Source organism: Equus caballus, chromosome 26 (assembly GCF_041296265.1).
Source record: "Equus caballus isolate H_3958 breed thoroughbred chromosome 26, TB-T2T, whole genome shotgun sequence".
NCBI classification, from domain to species: Eukaryota; Metazoa; Chordata; class Mammalia; order Perissodactyla; family Equidae; genus Equus; species Equus caballus.
This window is the reverse complement of record NC_091709.1, coordinates 23,822,458-23,838,139: the sequence shown is the minus strand read 5'-3', so window position 1 is coordinate 23,838,139 and position 15,682 is coordinate 23,822,458. Positions and strand designations below refer to the sequence as shown.

At 34.3% G+C, this 15,682-nt stretch overlaps 1 protein-coding gene across 2 annotated transcripts in view; it reads left to right on the top strand.

Annotated features, from left to right (window-relative positions):
* Positions 1-15,682, top strand: part of TMPRSS15 (transmembrane serine protease 15) — a 128,788-nt gene that overhangs the window by 55,706 nt on the left and 57,400 nt on the right. For both annotated transcript variants that reach the window (XM_003364217.3, XM_070252250.1), the window contains 4 exons: positions 417-552; positions 8,572-8,661; positions 11,197-11,322; positions 13,407-13,547. In XM_003364217.3, coding sequence (XP_003364265.1) covers positions 417-552; positions 8,572-8,661; positions 11,197-11,322; positions 13,407-13,547 — 493 coding nt within the window. The remainder of the gene's footprint in view (positions 1-416; positions 553-8,571; positions 8,662-11,196; positions 11,323-13,406; positions 13,548-15,682) is intronic.

Here is a 15,682-nt window from a genome sequence, read left to right as displayed (position 1 = left end):
GGGTTATATGCTCTAAGAAGGCAGACAGCTACCTGTATTTCTAATATTATTGAGAGAAGAATCTGGGAAAAGGTTGTTCTCCCTGCCAGATGGTGTGTATGCATCCCAGAGTACAATGGAGTATGACAATATAGTGAAAGAGAAAGACCTAGAGAGAGAGTAACTGTGACAATATTGTCTAACTCAGAAGGAAGACACTTACGAAAATTTAGACTAGTATGAACATATAGTAAGAGAGTTAGGTTCAGCAGAAGGACCTTGAAAAGCATGATCCAGCAATGTTTCCCTATGCATTAACTTGTCCTCCTGTATTTGGAGATGGCAATGTTGATTCTCTGGAGACTGTTGGGCCACAAGAAGAATCAAGTCAGAGAAGATTAGAGGAGAATCATTTCATATGCCTCTCTGAATTACAGGTTGCTTTTAATGCTTTTAAGAACCAGCTCCTGAGCGACATAGCATTGGATGACATTAGCCTAACAAATGGGATTTGCAATGTGAGTCTTTATCCAGAACCAACTTTGGTCCCAACTCCTCCACCAGAACTTCCTAGTAAGTAACCTTAGCGTGCATTTTCCCTAATTAAGTCATTAATATTATCAGGTAGGTCTTTATTTGGCTCACTTTTTATTTCTGCCAAATATTATTTTTTCACTGAAAATCAAAGACTTTAAAATATAAGTAAAATTGAAGCCAGCAAAATATTATATGTTATACATGAATTCACAAAGAAAATCACTTAGTACTTTGCTATGCATCATATTTATGATAATTTTAGTATCTTTTCATTTTTAAAAATAATGCAGATACTGATTTCCATTTTGTTTTCACTAGAATACAAACTAACGCTGTACTGGCAGTGTGGCATGGCCTATAGTCTTTTGGGAAGCAGCCTTAAGAATCTCATAGCCTCCTTAAGGAGTGACGTTAGGCTCTCAGGAGGAGTTTGATTAAGTTTGAAACCTACTGAGCCCATTTCCAGAATAATTTGATAGTAATCATTGGGCCTGGACTTTGAATATACAGACCTGGATCACACAAAATATTTTATCCTGAAATGGTGCATTTGTGAGGTCTTGCAATGTGCTCCCCTCATGGAGCCACTAATGAGCTGCAGTTGAGCAGTGATCGGCTTTCCAGGTCCTACGGGATCTGGGATCTTTAACTCAAAAGAATAAAATAGAGCCTGTGTCTACCTGTGCTCTTGAGTCAAAATGGAAACACCACATTTCAGAAGTAAAAGTGACATTACCATTTATTTTATCCATGTCAAAGGAGATAATGACTTCATACCACTTTCAGACTATGGGATTTCACAGAAAAAAAACAGCATATAATGATAAATGTTATCAAACACCTATTGTCCTTCTATTGGGATGTTTTCACTACATTGTAGTTTTGATGCAAAAACATCCCATTTGTCTTTGGATTATGTTGCTTGGAAGCTGATCTAGCTCTACAGGTTTGCTTGTGTCAAACCTTCTGGATGTTTTTGTTCTGTTGTGGATCTGAACCCACAAACAGAGCACTTTTTCAATTTCCCATTTCCTTCCAAGCACACCTGAAACTTCTCCCATGTTCACGTCAGCAAATCAATTTGCTGGACATATTCAAATTTGGTTTTATTTCCAAAACTATATATTTTCCTGCTTCCAATCCTTAAGCTAAAAAATAAAAGCAGACTTTTCAGCTGAGTGGCTTAAACAACTCAAAAGCTCTAAAGATAAATGACTGGTGTTTGAGAACATGCAACAAATGAGCTGCCGTTAGGATGAGGATAGAATTATATTGCCATATTGAATTTGTACTTACAGCCAACCAAAAGGTTTATATAATTTTATAATTAGCATCTTGTGTATTAACATGTTTAGATGTTTATATGGGTTATACATAAATTCCTCAAGATTTCAAACATTCATTCAAATTTTATAGATATCTAGTATGTACAAAGCACTGCATAAGAAATGTAAGATGTGGCAATAATCATTGACACATGGAAAAATAAATAAATATAATGCATATAAATAAATACTAAAAGCAATATGCAACTATATGCCCCTAAAAATAATAAATGAGAGAAGTAAGTGACAGAGGACTTGGAAGAAGAGAGCATGAACTAGAGAAAGCTTTAAGGCAATATTAAGATTAAGCGACAGAATGACGCTCATAAAATTGAAACAAAAGCAGGAAAGTACTGAACATTCTCGTGTAATAGTGGCCACGAAACTGTGGCAAGAAGTGAATTTCTTAAGATCAAACTCTGAGTCTAATTCACTTCGCTTTGCCCGTGTCTTACTGGTTCTTAACATCATATAAATAGATGATCAATGAACATTGTTAGATACGAACTAAGCCTCTATCTCTCTCTCTTTATTTTTATCAAAGAAAATTTTTATACCAGAACTAAAGCTTGAAAACGATGGTGGGGATTGGGATGGAGAAAATACCAATGGGAATGCAATAATTTGGGATTTGGGGCATTGTTTAAAAATAATTGTCTCCTTCATTTTGTGTAGGTGCACAAAAACATTTGTCTATTTTATAAAAGATTTTCATGCAAAAAAAACCATAATCATTAAAATCACTGCTTGTTTGGTAAATAATTCCCATGAATACCAGATATTAGCAACATCTTGCTATTTTGTTATTGCAATCATTTTAAACGATAGATTTTCTTCATAATCTTTCCTGCCAGCGTATCCCCCCATTCATCAGTAAGTGGTCAAGAAGAAAAATTTTCTAAGTGGAAGTAACCAGTTTCACAGGCTTGATGTTTTAAAAGTAGCAAAATCTTATCATTATGTAAAATAGAAAATTTGAGATAATTTTGCACATAATATCATACATATAAATAAAGGTTTAAATATGATTTCCCATACTAAATTTTTATCTGTAAAACCCATACAGTCCTCATTTCTATTCCAGTCAGAAAGAGAAAAGCATAATCCCTCAATGTCAAGGAAGCATGTTCTCCTACGTTATTTTAACAATAGGGAAATTATAACGCTGGAATAACCCATCTGATTTTAAAATATAAACTTTAGAATTTGCCCAGAATATATTTGTTCCAGTTTCCAAATGGTTCACTTCAGGGCAATATTTAGCACAGCAGAAAATGTTAATTACCATCAAATGCATTCTGAACAATTTCATTCTAATGCCATGTGCAATTGGTTCAGTGAAATTCTTATTTGAGCAGAGCTTTTCTGGTTCCAGATCACTGATTTGTTTAAGCAGAAATAAAAGGAAACCATGGCTGACTGGCTAATAGCCTTTCTTTGGCTCTTATAGAGCATTTAAATAAGAAAATGAGCCCAGACAAGTAACTGACTAGCAAAGGTCAGTTTCCCTCCTTGTGTCTAGGGATCACACTGAGCCTAGTTTGGGGAAATATAAGCTCAGTTTTCATAATTTTGTCACTTCCGTCACTTACTGCAGCATCAGTTCTAGGATTGCTGCCCTGCGACACCAGCACAAATAACTTAAATGTGGGGACTGTATTGAGAACACTTTAAAAAAGGAAACTTTCCAGTATACAAATATCATGCCAATTTGCAACACAATTGGGATAATTCGTGACTAGATACCTACTAAATAAAATAGGTATATACAAAAAGAAAGCCGCATTTCAGCCTCCTAACTTATTTCTTTGACTATTAAAACTAGTTAAGAAAGAAAAAAACAAGCTACGGTTTTAGCTATTATAATAGTCATTCTTTATTTCCACAGTTTTGCTCTATTTGACCCTTGATAGGCCATTTTCCATTTCCAACGACAAAATAAAAGTTAATTTGGAGTTTCATAGGCATGACATTATACTTAGAGCTAAATAGTCTACTTTTAGTTCTTCATGTAGAAATGACTTAGAACCTACCAACCTCTCTTGTAATTGGTGGCCATATTCCAGTAGAGTTGCTTGCCTCTTGTATCATCGGTATGAGTTGATATTCAAATCCCTAAAAAAATTATGCTCCTCTCAATACTCGTATGCTCCTGTCTCAATGTATTTTTTATTGCTATTCTATTTTGTTCTCATCTTTTTTACCTTTAAAGCTAATAGCTTATTTATTAGAGCTATCATTGGCTATATTTCTGTTAATTACAAATAAAATTTAGGCCACAATGAATGAAAATTTGAACTTTATTGTCATAAATGTAATAATAATATTAACATCATGGCTGGTCACTATAACCTGTTAATGGAAACATAAATTTTCATAAACTGAACACAAAGTTTTCATGGGAGATTTCATTTTATATTACAACCTAAACTTTTTAAATGTTATCTGTAATACTGTGGGACCATGTATTACTAGGATGATAAAAAATAATTGCTGATTTTAAAAATTAGCCACTTTCAACATATTCAAAAATCAATGTGAATTACATCTCTTGTTTCCCTCAGGTAAGAGTACCAGTCAAAAATGTATTTTTACCATATCTTTATTTCTTGTTTCTTGTTTTATCAAATATATCTTTAATTCAAACCCTCTTATTGTAAATGAAAGCTGGGCTCTCCTCCTTTCCACCTGCAGTAAATGCCTTTATATTGATGCATGTTCATGGATGGCAGAGGCTTAAGTATGTATTAAAAATGACATCCACAAGGAGAATATCTATCCCTGACAACCACTTTGCAAAATACCACGTTATGTACATAGCATATGTAGTGAAAATCCCCATTGGCATAGTAAGAAATTAACCAGAATGCAAGACTTTGAGAGAACAGCTCCAAGAAAAAGAAAAATGAAAGAGTTTAACAACTGTAGATGAAAAGAGTTCCCAGTACCAATTTAACTCTTGTTCTCTGGATGGGGATGGTTTATCTAATGACACAGCATGCTTGCGACATCCTGAATTACATTTAATGAGTCTTTGGCACTTCTGTTAAGAAGCACATGCTATATCTCCACTATAACACCACCACCATTAAAATAAATTGTGTCATCGTATGTAGAGTGGCTTAAAGTGCTTTCCCAATTCTTTGCAGTCATTTATATACAGAGAGTAAATGATATATCTTATCAGGCCCAGGATGAGAGTTATGTTACTGGTCAGTTATTTGATATAAAATTATATTTGAAATACATTTCGAAAAGTACTTCTTAAGTATTTTAAAAGAATGAATTTTCTAAGGCTTCTGTTTAGTGGAGAAATGCTAAGTAAACTGCCTGCCTTGGTAGGCGTAACAGTTATACGTAATATTTTAGTTCTGGTCATGTGTTTCTTACAGTCCTACCTACTCATCTACAACAACATAATGTACTGTTAAGTGTTTAGTTATGTGAAAGTTCAATGTTCTCCAAAATGTTGGCTATTCCCACATTAAGAGTATTTGAGTTTGAAATTTTCCTATTCCTTGAAGAGAAGATGAGAATGATGGTTAAAAATCAATAACAAAAAGAAAAAAACCCTGCTAATCACACTGGCCATGGCTAAATTTGTGAAATAGGAAGATCTGATTTTCCAGTCTTCAAACTGCAGTGTGGTTTTTGTCCCTGATGTTACATTTTTCCCTTCTGTGTTAGTTTCATCGAGAATTAACGGAAGCATTTCACGGCACCCAGATTTATTAAAATTAAATGATTTGATGTATGCGGGAGTTGAGGAGTTGTAATAGATCCTTCTTCAGAAATCTTTGGAAGACAATTAGTCACATCATCAAGGAGTGTTTGCCTCAGAGGAGCAGCTGCTGTGACAGCAGACAATTCCCTCAGCCTTTCCCTCAGCTTTCCCAGTGGAGACCTGCCCTTCTTCCCCATTATCACTCTTTCTTTGGTTCAAATATCTTCTTTAGCACCCTCTGTACAGTGCTTTCTTCCTTCTAGATCTATCCATCATTGACCTTACTTGTTAGTACTTTTTCCTACGTTCACTTCTGTCCTCCTTCTCCTTGTCTATACCTATTAAGTATATGCCACAAACCCATCAAGTGCCACTTATTGAAACTTAGTCTAAACCCTGCCTATGGCTTGGACCAGACAGTGGAAATGATTAAGAGTTTAATCAACTCAGTAGGAGACGGTAATGTTCTGTGGAATGAGTTTGAGATTAACTGAGTGGAAGTCTTGACTTTGACACTACTGGATGTGTACAGTATTAGCAAATGACTGAATACCTCCAATGCTCCGATTTTCCATTTAAAATTGAAAGAATAATAGTACTTACCTAATCCACAAGTTTGCATTGAAAATCAGTACTGACTATGCCAGGTAATGTGTAGGCACTTTTGTTTTCTTTTTCTTTTTTTTTTTTTAAGAATGGCACCTGAGCTAACATCTGTTGTCAATCTTCTTTTTATTTTGTTTTGTTTTTTTCTTCTTCTCCCCAAAGCCCTCAGCACATAGTTGTATATTCTAGTTGTAGGTCCTTCTAGCTCTCCTATATGGGACACCACCTCAGCATGGCATGATGAGTGGTGCTGTCTACTCCCAGGATCCAAACCAGGAAACCCTGAGCTGCTGAAGCGGAGCATGCAGACTTAAGCACTTGGCCATGGGGGCAGTTGCAGCACTTTTCATAAATTATGTCTGATCTATACAACAATTCTGAAAATCTCTAATATCTATCTGTGTTTGAGAAAACCGAGTCTCAAAAAGACAAATAGCTAACTCAGAGCAACAATTTTAATTCACCAGCTCCAAGACGTCTTTTTTTATATACCATGTTCTCTCCCTAAATGAAACAATGTACCTGGAAACACTTTGCAAGTGATAAGGGTTTATAGAGGTTTTATTATTCTTGCTAAATACATCCAGGTCGGGACATGCCTGGCCCAAGAGGGCGCATAAGGTGGACTGGGCCCTACCACCTTACAGAACAAGATAGATTGACAATGATATTATTGTCGAGCCACAGCACCTGCCTCTCTGTCCCATTGTATACATCATGAATTCAGGTCTAAGAGGCTTATTACATACAAACTTGGAAGGTGCACATGAATTTCAAAGGATCCTCATAAGTAAGGCAGAGGACATTTAAAAGAGGGATCAAAGAAGAGCATATGACTGAAGGCACAGCTGTAGGTGTAGAGACATTTAATTATCTCTCCTATAATCTGATATCTATCTTATTGAGATTAAATAACTTCAGTATCATCTGCCTTTAATATAAGGAAAAATACATATTTATCCCAGTTTTATATATTCTTCAAATTAGATTATTTGTATTCTTTTGATCTTAAATGTAACATAGTAATAAAAATGAGATAAAGTTGGGATACTCAAAGTAGTTGATGAATTATTACATTTCTTCAGAATTTTCTTCTAATAAGTAAGAAGATAACTATAAAGTAGGCTAAGAATTCCATAAGGTTAATCTACCTACTTAAAGCACCATACTCTTAAGTGGAAGATCTATGCTCTGTTTTTCTAGTAAATTTGCATTAAGCCGAGTCCCAACCTGACTCCTGGACAATGTTGGCTAACAGATCAGTCTAGAACAGTTATTTGGCAAGTGGGGTTTCAATTTGCCTCCTGTTCCTGACAGTCAAATATCTCAATATACAGGAGGACTAACCTTTCTTTCTACTGGAAAAAAATAAAGAGAAGAAGAGAAAGAAAACCAGAAACGGCAGATTTAATGATTTACTAGCCCTTCCCATAAGAGAGTGGCAGATATAAAATTTGTCCTATTGTAAAGATCCTTTGTTTTTTCTACAGCAGGGCATTGATACCCTATTTCATGATGTTTATTTGCAAAGATGCTCAGCAAAAGTGTCTCCTTGCCCCCAAAATTTTGGACTGCATACTATCATGTGTGCCGCACACTATTATACCCTCTTGGAGATTGACAAAGAACATAAGAATATCTAAGGGTTTTTTTTTTAATTACTGTAATTCTTTATTTTTTATTATATTCTTTTAATTTTTATTTTTTATTGCAGTAACGTTGGATTATAACATTATATAGCTTTCGGATGTACATCGTAATATATTTCTAATTCTGTGTAGATTACATCATGTTCACCACCCAAAAACTAATTATAGTCCATCACCACACATGTGAGCCTAATATCTCCTGTTGCCCTCTCCCCTCCCTCCTTCTGCTATGGTCACCACCAATCCAATCTCTGTTGCTATGTGTTTGTTTGTCGTTGTTTTTATCTTCTCCTTGTGAGTGAGATCATATGGTATTTGATTTTCTCCCTCTCACTTATTTCACTCAGCATAATACCCTCAAGATCCATCCATTTTGTCACAAATGGCCAGATTTCATCATTTCTTATAGCTGAGTAGTATTGCATTATGTATATATGCCACATCTTCTTTATCCATTCATCCCTTGATGGGCACCTAGGTTTCTTTCAAGTCTTGGCTATTGTGAATAATGATGCAATTAACATAGGGGTGCAAGAATAGCTAAGGTTTTGAGAATTTCTTCAGTAAAGAGACCTGTTAACCTGTATTTTTCCCTTACTTGAGTTGCAAGGTTTTCCCTTACACAACTTAAAAATTTGTCTGTCAAAACAAGTATTGCAAGAAATATAATTGGAAATTTGTTGGTATATAGTATTATCTTTCTGAAATAAACATTATCTTACTAATGAGTTTTCATTGCTTTCCTTTTCAGCGGACTGTGGAGGACCTTTTGAACTGTGGGAGCCAAATACAACCTTCACTTCTATGAACTTTCCCAACAACTACCCTAATCAGGCTTTCTGTAAGTCATTTCTTTTCCAGGCCATAAGAAACAAATGTCTACATCAAGGTTAGATTCCTCTCTTGACACAGCCAAGCAGATTCTAAACTTGCCAAACCTGGATACACCTACCACATCTGTGAGATTGCTTAATACAATGATAACAACAAGAATAACAGTAATAATAACTAACTTTTTTAGAGCACTTATTTCATGCCAGGCACTGTGCTAGTGCTTAATATATATTATTTCAGTTAATTCTTACAGTAATTATTTGAAGCAGGTGCTACTACTGTAATTCTCAATTTAAAAAGTTGAATAAAATCCAATGAGTCAGCGTTACTCCAGACACTGCTTTCTGAATCACTCCCTTGATTATGCATAGTATGTCTACAGTGCATATTAGAAGTTTGCAATTTGATAGAATAAAGTCAGTGGAAAGTATAAAAAGTAAAGAGCCAACTGTGACATCTACACTTTTTGTAGATATAGATGAGTGTCAGTAAAGCAGGCAGCTAGAGTAATGTGATTAGATTCTCAGTGAAAAGATGAAATAATAAGCAAGACAAAAAATCTGAGTCTAGAGAGGACTAGTTTGCTATAACTGCACAAAGCCTATCTCTAGGTCAATATTTCTAACAAGAGGAACTTAGAGCTGCAGAGAGATTGCAGTAACATACAGATTCCCCAGCCCATCCTACAAAGATTCCACATTAATAAGTCTGGGAAACAGACATGTTCCTCCCATGGCAGTACCTGGTCAGCACCGCCAATTTAAATGGAGAATTTGACCAGTGAAAGAAATGCTCCAATGACAGTGAAAAATGTATTGTTAGAAAATGTCAACTGTTCTTCCTTGAAATGATCCAGAGATAAGTTAAGTATCATTTTCATAGGAGAATAAGTCACTATTACAGGGAGATATCTGATCCAAAAAAATAAACAGCCATTAATCTAATTTGACTTGTATGGGGAACTAGAGATTATCATCTCTACTTTACATTGAAGATATCTTTCAAATTTATCACTAGAACAAAGTAATGATCTAAAAAATACAGAAATAAGTGCAAAATTCCGATAACAATTTGGAGAAATTTATTAAATGTATTGATTTATTCAACAAATATTTCTTGAGCACTTTACTTGTTAGGCACTGAGTAAGTCAAGAGAAAGCAGACATATTGCAGTCTAGATAGAGATTCAGATAAGTTGTCAGGCATTACAAAATGTCCAAGGTACTGTTATTAAAAGGGCAAAAGCAGGATGCTGTGGAGGGATGTAAGAGATACTTAACACGAATGTTCTGAGATAGAAGATCTTGACTTTTTCTTCAGTGTCCAAGCAAAATTAAGTAATGATAACAAATGAAATTGGAGGCGTGAAGGAATTTCACACCATGTTAAGCAGTTTGGATTTTATTCTGAGAGCACTGGGGAGACTTGGAATGGTTTACAGGAAAATAGTGATAAAATCAAGCTTGAGTTTTAGATGGATCCATCTGGCTGCAGGATCAGAGATAAGTGGCAAGGGAGCCATCAGCATCACCAATTAGGAGATGAGAAATAACAGACTTGAACTCAGATAGTGGCAAGAGAGACTGAGAAGTAAATGGAATTCAAGGGATATAGGAGGTGGTATTGACAGATCTTGGTGATTGATTGGATGTTGTAGGAGAGAGAAGGGCAAGAAAGATACCAGGGTTTCTGGTGGAGACCACTGTGAGTGGATGATTAGTGGTGCCATTTACTGAGATAGAAAGAATAAGAAGGGTGAGTTTAGGAAAAAGATAATTCCGTGTTCCCTTTAATGCATGTTGGGTTTGAGAGATATATATATCCATAGACAGTAAATAATTGGATGAATTTGTCTGTTTGTCAAAAAAATGAAGAAAATACTTAGAAGTCATTACTATATTGATGAAATGATCTTCCCTAAGAGTGAATGAGATTGCTCATACAGAATGAGGAAGGGCCCTAGGATAGAATCTGAAGACTAAATTGTTTAAGGAATTAAGAAAGAACTGGAATGTTTATTGATACTAAGGCTAATAATTTTGTTTTGGTTTGATCTTTTCCAAAATGAACTACCAGCATACAACGTGTGCAAATAAAGATAATAATTACTTTAAAAATGTTAAAGTTTACTTGCCCTACAAATTACATTTTAATCACCTCATTTTCCTCTAACTATAATCATGGAAAATAAAATAAATGTAACTAGAATATTAATATCTTTTGATAGTCATAAATTTTAGATTGTAGAACTAAAAGTCTATATGCAAGCTTTGATTGAAATATTCCATTTTAGATAAAGAAGACAAATTCAATTATAGTAAGTTATTGAGAATTTAATTGAAATTTTACTATAAATATTCTTGACCAGATCAGTATATTTCCTCATACAAATATAAAAAATAACTTGGAATATTGGTTTTTATAAAATGCAAAACGATCTTTGAAAGTGATCAGAAATTCTCAAGAACGTGAAGCTTTTAACAAGAATCAAAAGAATTGTGCTCTAAATTAAACAAATGTGTTGTTCTTTCTTACTTCTAAGGTGTTTGGAATTTAAATGCACAAGAGGGAAAGAATATACAACTTCATTTTCAAGAATTTGACTTAGAAAATATTGCAGATGTAGTTGAAATCAGAGATGGTGAGGGAGATGATTCCTTGCTCTTAGGTAAGTCTGCAATCTAGTGTGAAAGTTGAATGGCTCAAGATGTTGGACTGGTGGAGAGAGCATTTCTTAATAAACGTAATCACTCTTTCTTTTATAACTAGCAGAATGAAAACACAACAGTAGAGTAACATGTCAAATTTTATGTGGAGTCTTTAATATATGGAGTATTTGCAATGATGACGGAATAATTTTCTTCTTGAGCATTCTTGGCAAACCAAAATTAATGTTCTTGATCATTACCAGCCAATACCAGCCAATACTAATTCACTACAATAAGCATCATACCTTGGAGAATAAGAACTGAGGACACCTTTTATGCAATTTTCTATGCACTCTGTGTACATCAGATGTCCAAAGATAGCTATTAAATCAAGTTTTATTTCACTTCAACCTAACAAAATAGTGTTTGTTATATAAAATTTTTAAAGAATTTTTATTTTATATTTTATTATCACTTTTTAAAAAAAATTATAGTGAAGTAACTTTGGTTTGTAACATTATATAAATTTCAGGTGTACGTCATTATATTTCAATTTCTGTGTAGACTAAATCGTGTTATTATTACTTTGATTGTCTGTGTGTCTAGTACTAGCTACCTCTATATAAGTAACTGAGAATGATTCAAAAATTGACCAAAGTTGGTTTTTCCCTATTATCTATTGATCATGGATTTTTTTAAATAAATAAGGGGAACAGTGTACTGTTCTAGGGGAAATTATTGTACCTAGATCATAAAATACATGTTAATGTAATAAAAATCAGTCAAATATAATAGCTAGTATCTTAGTCAACTACTACCAATTTTTAAGAAAGAAGTGTGTTTTGATAAGTCATACATTAAATTATGAAAATGAGTAAAGGGTCAACTGGAATGCATGAAACAACACACTTTACAAGTAAAAGCGTTTTATCTAACTGTACTTTGGACTCATATTAATCATGTCCTATAAAAATCTGGGCAGATATCTATGGAATCAGGATACGATCACATGAATGCTGCCACCAACACGCGAAGACTCCAGAGGGCACTTTCTATAGCAACAAAGGGCAGGGTGGTAGAGAGAGTTCCCCAGCCATGCTAATCCATCATCCCTTATGTGGGGTTCTTCAGCAAACTCCCACAAAGATCTAGAGTTCCAGCTTCCTGGGAGAGGATTTTGAAAGCCACCCACAGAAGAAATAAACAGTGAAAGTCTCTGTGAGGCTAGCAGGCTAGTGCTAGCAAGAACTGAGGAACTTCAAATTTGATTTTCGAATACACAATTATAAACGCCTTTCAAGTAGTTCCCCCATTTTCAGATTACATTGCCCTAATAAAAACTTCAATGTCCTCATGGTCTAAGAAAAATCCATTTTCATCATTCCACCTCTTAGTATCTACATCAATCGTTGAAAAGTAAATAAGAATCCCAAAAGAATCTCAGAATCATAATTTTCAAATTTGTGTGCAAGAAGTTCTTTTGAAACAGAATCGCTCTCAAACATTCCAATATATAAAATATTTAATAAGATGAACATATTTTTAATTAGCTTAAGTCTTTATTGTTGAGTAAAGAGTATTTCATTGTTTCTGAAACCCCCAAAGCCCAGTAATTAGTGCCAAAAGATTTGAAAACCACCATTTAGGTTTATATTATCTGTCTCTAATTAATCCATCGTTCAGACTAGGTTAATGATTCAACTCACAAAAAATATCAAATAAGTTTGGACAAAAATTTACTAAAGGAAACTATAATTTCTGTTATTTTATGAAGGTCTTTAAAAGCAAATAAATAATCATTTTTCCAGGACAACATGAGCTTTGAATAGTAGCGGTGTTACACCAGATAATATTATGAGTAATTCATCATTATAGAGCTTCAGAAACCTCAAGTAATATTGAAAAAGGTCAGTAGAGAAGTTGATTTTCCTAGAAGCAGTGTTCAAAATGTAAAAGAATATACACATTTATTTACATGTGCTGCTTCATGAGCAACCATGCTGCATGCAGTGTACCTCTAAAAGATGTAAGTGAGCAAAAAGGTGTATTTCCTTCTAGATTCAAAGTATCGTCTCACTGATGATCTCGTTTTTCTTTGGAGCAGCTGTGTACACAGGGCCTGGTCCAGTAAAGGACGTGTTCTCAACCACCAACAGAATGACTGTGCTTCTCATCACTGACAATCTGTTGACCAAAGCTGGATTTAAAGCCAACTTCACTACTGGCTATCACTTGGGGATTCCAGGTAAGCGCACTCGAGATTGCATGTCACATTGTAACTTTTAGAGCAAAAAGATAAAAGATAAAAGCCTATAGTATTTCAACACCTAAATACGATTTCAATGTTTGCATTCTAAGACACTCACTCTTCCTCAACTTGGTAAAGATTTTCTTCCTTTCTGAGTGCATAACCACTGTCTGAGTTGGTTCAAAGCAGGAATCCACAATGTTTTTCACTTCTCTGGTGTGTAAAGAATCGTGAATTTTGTTCACGTAAGAGGCCATTTTAAACGTTAGAAGTGGGATACTTGGCACTCTGAGGAAGGAGGACTGTCTGTCATGTTCCCTCTGCCAAGAGCATTTTCAGAGAACAGCAGGGAGGCAGACGAGTGAGCTGTTTGGATGCCAACAACATCCAATTAAAAAATTGACATCATTAACTTCTTGGAGACAGCGGGGTAAAGCCACTGCCATGAAGGATGAAGGAATTTGATGCTGCTATTTGCTGGCATGTACAACCTTCTTACTGTATACTTTTATTATATCTGTGACATAATCAACACTAAAAAGTGAAATTATTTTTTAATTTTAAACAATTTTAAAAAATTCTTTTTTTTGTCAAAATTGCATGCTCATCATGGGTATATCTGTGTCTTTATATTTACATGTAGAGGATGTGATATAACTCTTTGTGTTCAAGATTCTACAGAGAATTTTTTATAGCTTCCTGCTCCCCTGGACTATGATTTTTCTCACACTGCTGCCCCACAGATCTGTGGTTCTCTCCAGGAGCAAATATGTCAGGAAGACAGAATGCATGCTACTGCCTTCATCTATCTTTCCCTTCCACAGCAGACTGTGGTTGTTTTGTCTTTAACTAGAATGTCTGGAAAAAAGGTAGGGTTGGAACATTGATCCTCATCTGGCCTATTTTCTAATCCCATATCCATCTGTGCAAATATCTGTTCCTCCAGTCAGAACACACTTAGATCTTTGACTCCATCCCAGAAAGCTGTACACTTTCAGCTTTACTGCAAATATGGATGTTGATCCGTATCTTGTCCGCCCTCTGGCCCTGAAAGTAAGCCACAACAATTGTTATCCAAGCTAGAGGGGAGAGAGTGGTAGTCCAACCAACTAACTGCCCTTCTGGATTTTGTAACTGGTTTTAGAAACAGCTGCTTGAAACTTGCAAGCAACAGTGACATGAATCAATCAAAATAATCAATTAGTGAAGTAAACAAACACAAATAGTAAAGTCTATGAAAAAAATATAGCGTAAAAGAAAAGGAATAAAATCTTTGAGATCTATAGAAAATTAGAATTTGCTTAGAGTACATGAAAAAGGAGAAAATGTAGAAAATGACATGATTTGTAATGATTTTTACTTTATAAATTAAAACGATTTATTTTTAAATTATATTTATTTATAATTATCTTCCAAAGTAAAAAAAAGAAAATTTATTGACATGAAAATATCAATTGATGTTTTATATTAACGTAAATGTATATGTATAAGTATCTGTGTGTATGATTTTATTTACATGTATATACTGTATATATATGTGCATATGCATATCTATAATTGGAAGCTAACTTAGAAGAGAATTAAATCACTGATTTGGAAAATATTAATTAAGATAATTTTGAGACTACAATTTTGAACTGAGTTACTCTGATTCTCTGACTTGATAATTATGTTGCTACTGATTTTACTATGATGACCTTGTTTGTCTGCCAATATTTTATCTACTATTTCAGTTTCTTTCTCTTTGTGATATACCTATTATTTTAATTCAACATTTGATTGAACTTATGTTAATCATTTGGTTTTCTGATGACACTTTTAAAGTGTAGATGGGTAATGGACGTAGATGAGGAAATTTTGGTAGTTAGTGTTTAGTACTAAGAAGAAAACAGATTTTGGGATGTGTATTGACTGATAAAAGCAAGCTAATTGATTCTTATAGTTACATACAAAGTAAATGACATAATAAAAAATTTGGGGTAATAATAGAACATAAAAAATGGTTTCACTATTATTTTATTCATTTTTTTTTGAGGAAGATTAGGCCTGTGCTAACATCTGCCACCAATCCTCCTCTTTTTGCTGAGGAAGATTGGCCCTGAGCTAATATCTGTGCCTATCTTCCTCTATTT